The sequence below is a fragment of the Phalacrocorax carbo genome, chromosome 27 (genome assembly GCF_963921805.1).
Source record: "Phalacrocorax carbo chromosome 27, bPhaCar2.1, whole genome shotgun sequence".
Classification (NCBI taxonomy): Eukaryota; Metazoa; Chordata; class Aves; order Suliformes; family Phalacrocoracidae; genus Phalacrocorax; species Phalacrocorax carbo.
Genome location: NC_087539.1, coordinates 406143 through 417298, shown reverse-complemented (window position 1 = coordinate 417298; position 11156 = coordinate 406143). Strand labels below are relative to the sequence as shown.

Below are 11156 nucleotides of genomic sequence, written 5' to 3'. Positions count from 1 at the left end.
CGGCCTTTGGCCTGCCAGCTTTGGGGGGCCATGAGGTGCAGTGCCCTGGGGGGCAGCAGAGCCTGACAATGTCTGCACAGCACGGGGTGCGTGGGGAGGGGGCTGCCTGGAGCCACCCGGGTGGGTGCAGGCCAGGGGCCATGCGTGGGAGGAATCTTGGCGAGTGCAGGGCCGCAGCCATCCCAACTCTCTCTGCTCCGCAGGGCTTGCGCAACCCCCAGGGCCCCTGGTGCGGGAGGGGGACGGGGACAGGGACAGAGCAGCCCTTCGGACCCCCCCTCCCTGTGCTCCCCGGGGCATCCCCTGCCTGTGCCCCTTCTGCAGGGGCAGCTTCACAGGAACATCTGGACCTTCCTCCCAGGTATCTGGTGCAGCAGGAGCCTGAAACAGCCCTCCCTCTCCCCTCTCAGCCAGCTACCTCTGGGCTGCTCCCCCCCTCCCCTCCCCTTCCCGCTAGCACTGCTGCCTCACCGGGATGGGGCTGGGGCAGGCATGTGATGTCATTGTTTTAACAGATGACATCACCTGGAGGGGTTGCAGGCAGCTGCCTGATGACGGGTGCCTGCACCGCTCCCCATCTCCCCTGCTCAGCACCCAGCCTCAGCCCCTTGCAGGCAGTGGCATGGCAGGCAGGGTGCTGTGGTAGATGAATGACATCACAGCTCTGCTCTGATGTCAGGGCTATGGCTCTGAGATCACAGGCACAGCTGTGGTGGCAGGGCAGCAACCGGGGTCTCTCCTGGGGTGGCAGAAGGGAACTGGCCCCATGGGGACCCACTGCCGAAGGAGGGACAGGGTGGTCAGGGGCAGGCTGGCAGCCAGCTTGGCCCGGGGAGGGGTCCGGGCTGCCAGACCCTTGCCCGGCCAGCAGCCCCCCTGCAGCTTCGGTCCTGCCTGGGGCCCTGGAGCCAGCTGGATCCTAGGACCTTCTAAAATGTCGCAATTATTGGCAGCGTAGCTCCAGCGCCGACCAGCCAAAAACGCAGATTACGTAGACGGAGACTCATTACCAAACAGCCGAGGCAGGGAGAGACGTTCCCTGCAGAGAAAAAGATGCTTTGGTGAGACGAGAGAACTGAGGTTGTTTTTTGGGAACGGAGCTGCTGGCCGGGGCCGGCGGGGCTCTGCCGACACCCCGCGGTGGGCTCGTGGGGCAGAGCCGGGTGCCGCCGGCCCACCGCCGGTGGCGAGTGTGGGCGACCAGCTCTGCCCTGAGAGCTGAGGTCGCGCAAGCGAATCCCAGCGCCGCGGCTGAGCCCTGCGCCCGGCCCTGCCAGCCGCGGGACCCCGCGGACGGGGGGTCTGCGCCCCCTCCCCCGGCCCGGAGCTCTGCTCCCTCCCGCAGGGACGCCCGGGGGACGGCGGGGGTCCCGCTGCTCGGGGACGCTGATGGGCCCCTTCCTCCGCAGAAGGACCCCTGGGTGCTGCCCCGGGGGCCGATCCTGCTCCCCACGGGGTCTCTGGGGAACTGCCGGGCGCAGGCGAAGCGGGGCTGCTGGCCCGGCCCCGCCGCCCGCGGGTCCCGCTGCTCTCCCGTCCGGCAGCCGCTCGTCCTCCGTCCCGTTTGATCCCGGCGGCGTCTCCAGGCTGGCGCGGGGGGGAGCTGGCTGCGGGGCCCCTGGGGGCACGGCCAGAGGCCGGGCACCACGCGTGGGCGCGGGACCCGCGGTGCCGCGGGCAGCCCCTGCCACTGCCGGCCCCGCGCCTGCCCGCCCCTGCCCCTGCCCCTGCCCCTGCCCGCCCCTGCCCCTGCCCCTGCCCCTGCCCCTGCCCCTGCCCGTCCCTGCCCCTGCCCCTGCCCCTGCCCCTGCCCCTGCCCCTGCCCACGCCCCTGCCCCTGCCCCTGCCCCTGCCCGTCCCTGCCCCTGCCCCTGCCCCTGCCCCATCCCTGCCCCTGCCCGTCCCTGCCCCTGCCCCTGCCCCTGCCCCTGCCCGTCCCTGCCCCTGCCCCTGCCCCTGCCCCTGCCCCTGCCCGTCCCTGCCCCTGCCCCTGCCCCTGCCCCTGCCCACGCCCCTGCCCCTGCCCCTGCCCCTGCCCCTGCCCCTGCCCCTGCCCCTGCCCGTCCCTGCCCCTGCCCCTGCCCCTGCCCCTGCCCACGCCCGCCCCGGGTCCGGCCGGGGGGCGCAGCGCCGCCACCGCACGCGCATGCGCACCGCGCGGCTGCCGCGTAGGACCCCCCCCCCTCCGCGCGGGCGCCCCCCCCCACCGGCGGCTCGAGCCCGGTGACGTCAGGCGGGCGGCGGCGCGCGCTCCATCCATCTCTCCGCGGCGGCGGCGGCGCGCGCAGCCCCCCGCCCCCGCCCCGCCGCCGCCGCCGCCGCCCAGCCCGGAGGGTCCGCCCGCCCCGCCCCGTCCCCTCCCGTCCCCTCCCGTCCCGTCCCGTCCCTCCCCCGCCCGCCCCCGCCCGCGCCCCCTCCCTCCGCGGATGTCGGTGCGCGGGCCCGGGACGCGCCGCCCCGCGGGCAGCACGGCGTGAGGAGCCGCCGCCGAGCCGCCGCCGAGCCGCCGGCATGGGGCCGCTGTTGCCCCTCGCCGGGTGCCTGCTGGCCCTGCTGGCCGCGCCCGCCGCCCGCGCCCTCGAAGGTGAGTGCGGAGCCACGCGGGGTGGGGGCGGCGGGGGCCGGTCCCGGTTCCCCCCCCCCCCTTGCGGGGAGCTGGTGCGGGAACACGCGGCGGGGGGAGCGCCGCAGCTGCGCGGCCCCGCGGCTGCTGTCGGGGGCGCGGGGCCGGGAGCACCCGGGCTCCGGCGGGGCCGCGGCGCTGGGCCGGGCAGGGGAGGGGGCGGCAGACGCCGCGCGTCCCCCGCCGCGGCGGGCAGCGCCGCCGTGACAAAGCAGAGCGGGCGCAGCTCGGCCCCGCCGCGCCGCGGGGGGGCCGGGGGGGGCACCGGGAGCGGGTTCGGGTGGCGCGTCCTTCCCCGCCGCCGCGCCGCGATGGGAAGATGCGGCCCCCTGGCCCCCCGCAGCCGCGGGTGGCCGCTCGCTCTCTCTCCCCGTTTTCTTCCTCTTTGCCAGCTTCTGGTGACTTTCAGCCCACCCGCCATCCCATTTTCCTCTGGAACCCGAAGTTGTCCCTGCAGCCAGGCTGGAAAGTTGGACCTCGGCGCCGCGGCCGGAGCCTGGGCCGGGGGTCCCTGGGGGCCGGGGTCCCCCTGCTCCCCGGGGACAGCCGTGACAGCCCGGCCTCACCCTGCGCTCCCACTCTTGCGTAACTGGGGCCGCATCTCCTGGAGCTGCCGTAGCCCCACTGCGGAGTTTGGCCATGGCCGGTCTGGTTGCACTGGGAAAATGTTTACCCAGCGATGGGGCTGTCTGTCTGTCCAGCCTTCCGTGCCAGCCGCTTTTTTCCAAGCTGCGCACGTCTCGTTCCCTGCTCTTATTGATCTATTCAGTAAATACTTTAGCGAGCTCGTCAGCTCAATGGCCGGGCTTTTGAATGTGCAAGGGGCCGCTCTTGGCAGTGGGAGTGTGTTTAGGAGCTGGCAGCCCAACGAGCCGGGAACCGGCGGTGGAGAAGTTCCTTGCAATGCCTGGGTGTGTGGGGTAGAGAGCTGTTTTTCCCTATAAAAGCGTAGATATGGGGGTTCTGAGCTGGCTCTCTCAGCGTTTCTCTTATGGATTCCCTCTGTCCAGATGGGAACGGCCTGGTGAACGTGAGAGACTGGAGCAATTGATTGGCGAGGGTCTTTTTGGGAAGGGTTTTCTGTCCCCTTTCTTTGCCCCCCTTGGAGCAAACCAGGCGAAGCCACTGGCGTTTGGTGTCGTGGCAGTGCCTGACCCGTCTCCAGGTCAGAGGGACGGAGGGGTTCGGGCGAATGCCAGATCCCCGCTCCAGATTAGCATCTGGGGCTGCAGGAGGCTGGAGCCTGTGGTTTCTATTCCTCCAGCCCCTCCTCGCCCTGCTGCAGGTCCAGGCACTTAATTAGCATCCCTTGAAGGGAGGTGGCAGAGGCAGAGCATCTCCTGGCACCCCGCAGCCACCCCCGCTCAGCTGACACCCGCGTGGTGGTTAGTGCAGGGTTGATTGACCTGCTGGCACTGATTTGGTGGGCTTGGAAGTGCAGGCGATGGTTAACGGCTGAGCCTGCTGGGGTCACCTGCTCCTTCCGTGCTCCTGAGAACCCCAGGTCTCGGAGGCATCGTCCCTGCTCGATGGTGGCTCAGAGCAGCCGGCAGATCCAGAAGTTCATGAGGGCGGGAGGGACAGGCATCACTCATTGCATAAGCTGCGTTGCCTTTGGAAACGAGGCTGCAGAATGGTGATGTGCTGGGGGGAAGTTCCTCCATCCTCTGCTCCACCCCGTGAGCTGGAGTGGGGCAAAAGCCAGCGCAGAGTTGCCCCCTCCTTCCGGCGGCACGCTCCCCTCCCGAGGTGCTCCCCTTGGGGGTGAGGTGCCGTTCCAGCCCCACGGAGCCTTGGGCAGCCCAGTGGGGCAAGGGGTCCTCTGGAGAGCTGGGGAAAGGATCTGTGCAAGTCTGTGGTCAGGAGGATGCAGAGGGGACTCTCAAAGCCCCCCCACCCTGGCTGGGGTGCAGCTAGGCTGGCTGGGAAGCAGAAGGTGGCACCTTGGTGGCACCCGAGCTGGTGCCTTGGCCCCAGTGCTCCTGGCCGGGCTCTGGTTTCCCTGGCTCCAGGTCTCCCGCTGCCTGAGCCTGCTGCGGGCAGGGGCCTGCTCAGTGCAGTGGGGTTCCAGGGGAACCACGGCAGAGCTGGTGTTGCCCGGGTGCTGCTGGGAGTGGGGTGCAGGGTCCCTGTCCTTGTCCAGAGACCCAGCTCCCCACACCCTCTGCCTCACTTTGCAGCTCTGGAAGCTGTTCATTTGTTCCTGGCTTTGGCTGCAGGAGGAGGGGGAGGCAAAGTCCAGCCAGTGGGGCAGGTGGCAGGCAGGGAAGCTCTTCCAGGGGGACAGAGGGCACTCATGCGTGGCTCCTGTCTGCCAGAGCTCCTCTGCCGCTTGCTAGGTGGTGTGGAGCTTCCTGGGGTCCTGCTGCCTCGGCAGGCAGAGCTGGGAAACCTTTGGGAGAGGAGTGAGGGCAGGTGGGGATTGCCCTGCTTCTGTTTTGGAAGTACCTCTGGTTAAGGGTGTCTGCGGTGTAGCACTTCCCTCTCACTGCCTTGGTGGTCTGCCGCATCTCGTGCGTGCGAGGGGAGCGCGTGCATCCGCGTGTGCACGTGTGTGCAGGCGCTGTTTTCCTGAGCACGCGTGGACATGCCCAGAGCCGCGCTGGGTTCAGCAGAGGTGAAGAGAGGAGTGTTTCGGGGCTGCTGGGAGGAGAAGTCAGGAGCTGTCAGAGGGGCTGCCACGGGGATTGGGACTGACAACGGGCACCAGCTGGGGGCTCCTCTGTGCAATGGCGGGGGGGAAGGGTGCCTGGGATCCCTGTGTGGAGTGTCCTGTCAAGACCCTCTGCTCTGCAGAGCTTGGAGTTCCCGGGAGCCCTGTGGGGCTCTGCCCCTGCATGGGAGGTGCTGTGCTGTGGGATGACGGTGTGCCCTGGTGCCGCTGCAGTCTCTGGAGGAGAGGGCTGGGCTCTGGTCCCCGTCCCACGTGCTCCCTGTCTGGTGACATGCACTGATGTCGAGAGGATGGGGCAGTGGTGGAGCATCCGTGGCAAAGCCTGGCAGTGCTGCCCGTTTTAGGGTGAAACCGAGGCATTGCCTTCTCACTGCTTCCAAAGCTGTTTCGAGGCACTGTGGGTGGTGCGGAGGTGGGAACAGCTGTGGCATTCCCCTCATCTTTGGTGTCTCAGCCCCACCATTTGCCCTTCATCTTCTCTCTGAGCCGTTTCCGTGAGCTCTGTGTGAGCTTGCGAACTGGAATGGAGCAGGGGCTGCTTGCACCCTCCAGCTGGTGATACTTTTCCTCCAGTGTTGAGTACCAGTTGGGCTGATGGGGAGGAAAACCGTACTGGTCCTCCCTGTTTCTCAAAGGCCCTGGCCCCTGGGGTCTACTCTTCCAGAGGAGCTGACCCCACTTTGGCATTCATTTGTTCCTCTTTGCCACCACCCCATACTCGATCCATGGCTGCCCGGTGCGGCTGGCTCCCCGGCGGCGCAGGGCTGGCGGGCATGCTGGCTGGCGTGGGCTTAGCTCTGCTGCACGCAGCATCCCCGTCGCCTCACAGAAACAGCAGGATCACAGCAGAAGAGATGAGTTAAGGGAAAACCTCTGTAAAGCAGCTGCTACATGGAGGGGGGACCCAGAAACGCAGTCCTTGAGTCTGCTGGGGTGGGACAGGGTGGTGACACGAGCAGCTTTGAGGCAGGAGGGTTGGCCCAAAAAACCATCCTCCCACTGTCTGGGATGAGGGTGTTTTGGAAAGGGCCACGTGCAGGTTGAGCTCAGCCCCTGTCCTTCCCCATCTAGGAGGGCACTGGGGGGACCTTGCTGCCGCTCAAGGGCTGCGGTAGCGTCCTGGTTATCTCTTGGTGTTTGCTGCGGTGTAGCGGGCTGAGAACGGGGAGGGTGATTTAGGATGGGGTAGGGAGAGGATGAGGTGCCCTTTGGGCAGAGACCGGGAGCACCGTTACTGTCTGTAGAGGTGACCGTGGCAGCCGGGTGGGGATGTTGGGCACGCGGGGGTCTGCAGAGCGCTCACGTGCACCGTGGACTGCCTGGTGCCGCGCTTCTGCCAGCAGGTTATTGCACGGCTCGTTCCTGTGCAGCGGCAGCGCGAGCAGCCAGTGGTGGAGAGGAGAGGGCTGCTCTCGCTGTCAGGTGGATCCTGCTGGCGAGGTCTCGCCACCATCTCGTGAGCGCTGGGGAAGCTCTGCGGGGAGCGGGGCTGCCTGCGTGCTCCTGCTGCCCCCCTTCCAGATGCCTTCCCATGGGAATGGGTGCCCGCAGCTGGGGGTTTTGCTGCCCCGTGTGGCACCAATGCCCGTGAGGCAGGAGGAGCTGAGCCCGTGCCTGTGACCACCCACAGCGCTCTGGGATTTTGTCTGTGCCTTTGAGATGACTTCCCATGCTCCCTGTGGATGGCCTTTTAGTGAGACCCTGGCCCCAAATTGCCTCTCCTAAATGGCTTAGGGAGCATGTGCTTCTGCAAGTGCCCCTTGTCCTGGGAAGGGGGTGCAAGGGGGTGCTTCCCAAAACCGTGGGGCCGCCCAGGGCGTTGAGGTCAGGGCTGGGCCCTTGGGAGTCATCGAGCGCCCAGGGTGGGACAGGCTGTGCTGCGGTCCTGCTGAGTCAGCACGATCAGCATGGTGGTAACCAGCGGGCAGGACCGCGCCTCTGTCATGGAGCAATAGGTTCCTCTTCCAGGCGCTGAAATGATTTCAGTTCCCAGATCCATGTCGAGCACCTTCTTTGTGCCAGCCCTGCAGATGAAATCCTTGCTCTGTGCCCCTGAGACCCCCTGGCTGACCCCACGACCCTACTCGGGGGCTGCGCCTCTCCGAGAGCCGCCTGCCTGCCTGCAAACGCCTTGGCCAAGCGTGAAGTTGTTCTCTCCCAGCTCATCCCAGCAAGTGGTGGGGCTCAGCTGAATTACCAACATGAATCCAGTGATCCCAGAGTTGGGAAATGGGATCCCTGGAGATGGTGCCGGCTCCGGGTCGCGGTGGTGTGCCGTTGACTCAGCTGGCGAGCGGTGGATGCGTCTGCCCGTTTCCTTCCTGTGGTCCCTGTTTTGCCAGGCAGACAAGACTCCTCTTGTGCTTGGACTGAATTTTATCTCTGTCACCTCCCGGAGAGCGTGTCTGGCTGTGTTCCCATGGACATCCCCCTCTGTGCCGAGAGGCTCTGCCCTCAACCGGGAGCTGCGGGCTGGTGTCCCTCCGGCAGCCTGTCCCCCTTTGCCATTGCTGCTCCCCAGGATCCTGCTGCGTCCTTTAAACGAAGCAGCCTCTGTTACCCAGGGAAGGGGGATCGAGGGGTGCATTTCTGGGCCCCGCCTGCATTGTGGCCATGCAGAGGAGAGGTGGCAGAGGCCACCGAGCCCTATTTTGCTCTGGGGAGCAGCCAGCACCATTGGTGCTGGACCAAGTGCTCTGCACGCGGGGCGGCGGTGGTCTCGTCTCAGGGGGTGCAGAGCATGCCTGCTGTACCCCATGTGGGACCCCGTGGGTGGCTGGGGAGGCCAGCAGCACCTGGGCTGGGGGTGGCACATGCTGAGGCCTCGCCGAGCGCCTGGGGAGGTTTTGCATCCGGTGCCGCCTTCCGCTGGCTCGCCCAAACAGCGTCAGCTCCGTCCGCGCTGCAGCGTGTTGTCAAAGGGGTGCATTTTCCACTCCTTTGGATTTTGCAAGCCAGTGCAAGACCAACTCAAGCTATTTACAGACCAGGTTTTGCTGTTGACTTAACTTTTCAGTCACTTCCATTTAATGTACCTTGGCAGGCTGACCTGCCAGCGGCAAGCAGCAGCAGCGGCAAATATTTTCAGCATTTTCTAATGCGGCTCAAACTTCTTGTTTTCTTCACTCCATGCCTCTTATTTTAAGAAGTAAAAGTACTGGGTGAGCTGTGAGGACTGTTTTGCTGGATGTTATGTTATTCTGTTGTGCGAGGTTGCTTCCCCCAACACAGTCCAGCCATTTCTAGGGCTAAATATAGACTCACAATGTCCTTTCTTAGCCACGGGAATGGAGCAGACTAGAGCTGCCATCATGCAGATGCTTTACAGGATCAGAGGTGGTCCCAGCACTGCTCAAAGCGAAGGGCTTGTGGGGTTGGCAACTGAAATGTTGGATAATGACCTTGCTGGCACCTTGGAGCTTCTCTGGTGGGACCGTGCTCAAGGTGCCGCCGAGGGGAGGGATGGGAAGAGCAGCCTGAGCTCCAGGGAGTGTCAGCCTGCAGGGAAGGTGAGAGCAGGTCTGTAACGGCCAAAACGTGTGGACTGAGGCATTAGTAGGAATTGCGGATAGCTGGGAGGGAGTCTAATTGAGTTGGAAGTTGCATCTTTGAGTGGACTAATTAGCCTCTTGCAAGATGTTGTTTTTCCAAATGAGACCGTGGCAAGGATGGGCAGGCGATGACGGTTGCATCCTGGTGCACGAGCCATTGAAGGGTGAGGGGAACCGCAAGCGTTCAGTTCGCTTGGTAAATAACAGGGGTTGCTGGCATGGGGGGGCGAGGGAAGTAACTGCTGCTTTTAGACTTGCTGCTGGACTTGGGGTTTTGGTGTCCATCCCTTGGTGACCGAACTGAGGAGGAGGATTTCAGCCCGGGGGGACGAAGGCTTTCTGAGCCATCCTGCTGCTGCTCCTCTGCCCAGGCCTTGCTGGGGGTGGCTGGGTTTTGTTTTGCTGTGGGCTGCCAGGCAAATTGTTATTTTAATCTGCTGAGAGCTTTGAAACGCATCAATCTAGTCCATTTACTTAAGATGGTGCAGCTCTTTGTTTGCAGGCACCGCTGCAGCCGTCTGAGGCCCGAGCACTTGCTGGGTCCCGGATTCACACAGCGGTTCATTGTAGCTGATGAACAGCCGAGCGTCTCTGCTGCTCGTGCCGCTGGTGAGACGGGCTGTGCCGGGGTGCCTGCACCTCGTGCTGCTGTGCCACGCGCTTTGGGGCTGAGGCCCTCCTGGTGTCCCCTCCTGCTTTGCTGCATCCCGAGGGGCAGAGCCCCTCGACGCTGCAGCAGCAGGCACCAGCACCCCACGGACGTGCCTGGGGATTTTCTGTTTCTGCTGTGCTCAGAATTTGAATAGGGCCTAAAGAGCTGCACATGGATGCAAACGCTCGTGCCATGAGTATGACGCTGTGGCACCGGGGAGCAGCAGTACGCTCCGCCGCCTGCCCTGCCCCTCTCTGCTCTGCAGGAGCCAGACTGGCTTGCTGATGGTGGGGCTGCTGGTGCCCACCTGCAGCTGCTTGGAGCAGCCTTGTTCGGGGACAGCCATGGTGCCTGTCCTCAGCTGCTGGAGGTGATGCCCCTCGGCCGTACCTGGCTGGGCTTGTGGCCGGGAGAGCACTTGAGGGTGGATCTGACCTTGGGATCCCAAAGCGCGTGGTGCTTGCGGTGGCCCCGTCCTCCCTCGGGTACGTGTGCTGGCTTGGTGTCGGACCCCGTCCCTCCAGGCAGCCGGCTTAGGGAGGGGAGCTGGATGAGGGCCACGAAGGGTTTCCTCCCAGCACTTGGCGCCACGGGTGTCGTGGTGCTTTTTCATTATTTGGAAAAGGAAGCACTTGGGTTTAATACTTCCCGTGGCAGCCGCCTTCCTAGCGGTCTGGGCGGATGCTGCGGGGCGCCGGGGGCAAACGCCGCGCAGTGGGTCAGGCTGTGCCTGCACCTCCGCCCTGGGGCTGGCCGCTGCCTTTGCCCCTTACTGGGGACCCGCAATTCCCGGGTTATTTCCGAGGAGGGAAGTTTCCTCCCCCAGTCCTGAAAACATCAGCTGAAATGTCCGTGGGCCCCTGGCCTCATCCATGCTGTGGGACACATCCCCTGCCTGTTCCCGGGGGGGCTGCTCCTGGCAGGGCCAGCAGCCCCAGGCCGGCTCAGCATCCCCGGGTCGGTGCCCACACCGTGGCCCTGCTTCCTGCTGCAGCCCCGGCTGCCGCTGGCCCTTCCAGATGGGTTTGCTCAGCATCTCTTCTCGCAGCCCTGGGGTGTGTTTCCCCCACAGAAGAGCACATTTGGAGCCTAGCACCATAGTTACTCACCAGCTTGGTCTTCTCTTCTGCAGCTGCTCCAATGCCATCATCCCTTGAAACCCACTCGGCCTGGTCCCGTGCGCTTTCAGCTGTGTAAAATCTTAAAGCTTCTTTTTCTGCAACTTGCAGAAGGTAAAACCAGGCAAACCAGGATCCCTGACCCGCAGGAACCACCTCGGACTGTCCTGGCTGCTGTGGTTAGCAGTTCATTGCTGGTGTAGTCGAGCCACACCAGTGGAGACGTCGAGTGGGCAGTTTAGTGTCTGGGATGCAGCATCAGAGCAGACGTAACCGTAGCGCATTCCTCCTTAATAATTTCTACCAGTTATAAACAGATGGGACATTTCACTATGCCAAGGATTTTTTTCCCCTTTACCTCTTAAAATACAGCTAAGTGGGTGTCTGGGAGCAAGCAAACCTGCCCTGGTCCCTTGGCCCGTCACACGCGGGGACACGGCGGGGTCCTTCTGCGATTTGCACAGCTGATCCAAGCAGCAGCGGCGACAAGGCCGGGTCTTGCGCAGCAGCCCCAGATGCGGTTTTAGGGTTTGCTCTG

At 64.7% G+C, this 11156-nt stretch overlaps 1 protein-coding gene across 3 annotated transcripts in view; it reads left to right on the top strand.

The window, feature by feature from the left end:
* The first annotated feature begins 2385 nt into the window (after nucleotides 1-2385).
* The window catches only part of LRP1 (LDL receptor related protein 1), a 94533-nt gene continuing 85762 nt past the window's right edge, over nucleotides 2386-11156 (top strand). For all 3 annotated transcript variants that reach the window (XM_064474347.1, XM_064474346.1, XM_064474345.1), the window contains exon 1: nucleotides 2386-2584. In XM_064474347.1, coding sequence (XP_064330417.1) covers nucleotides 2512-2584 — 73 coding nt within the window. In that variant the 5' untranslated portion in view covers nucleotides 2386-2511. The remainder of the gene's footprint in view (nucleotides 2585-11156) is intronic.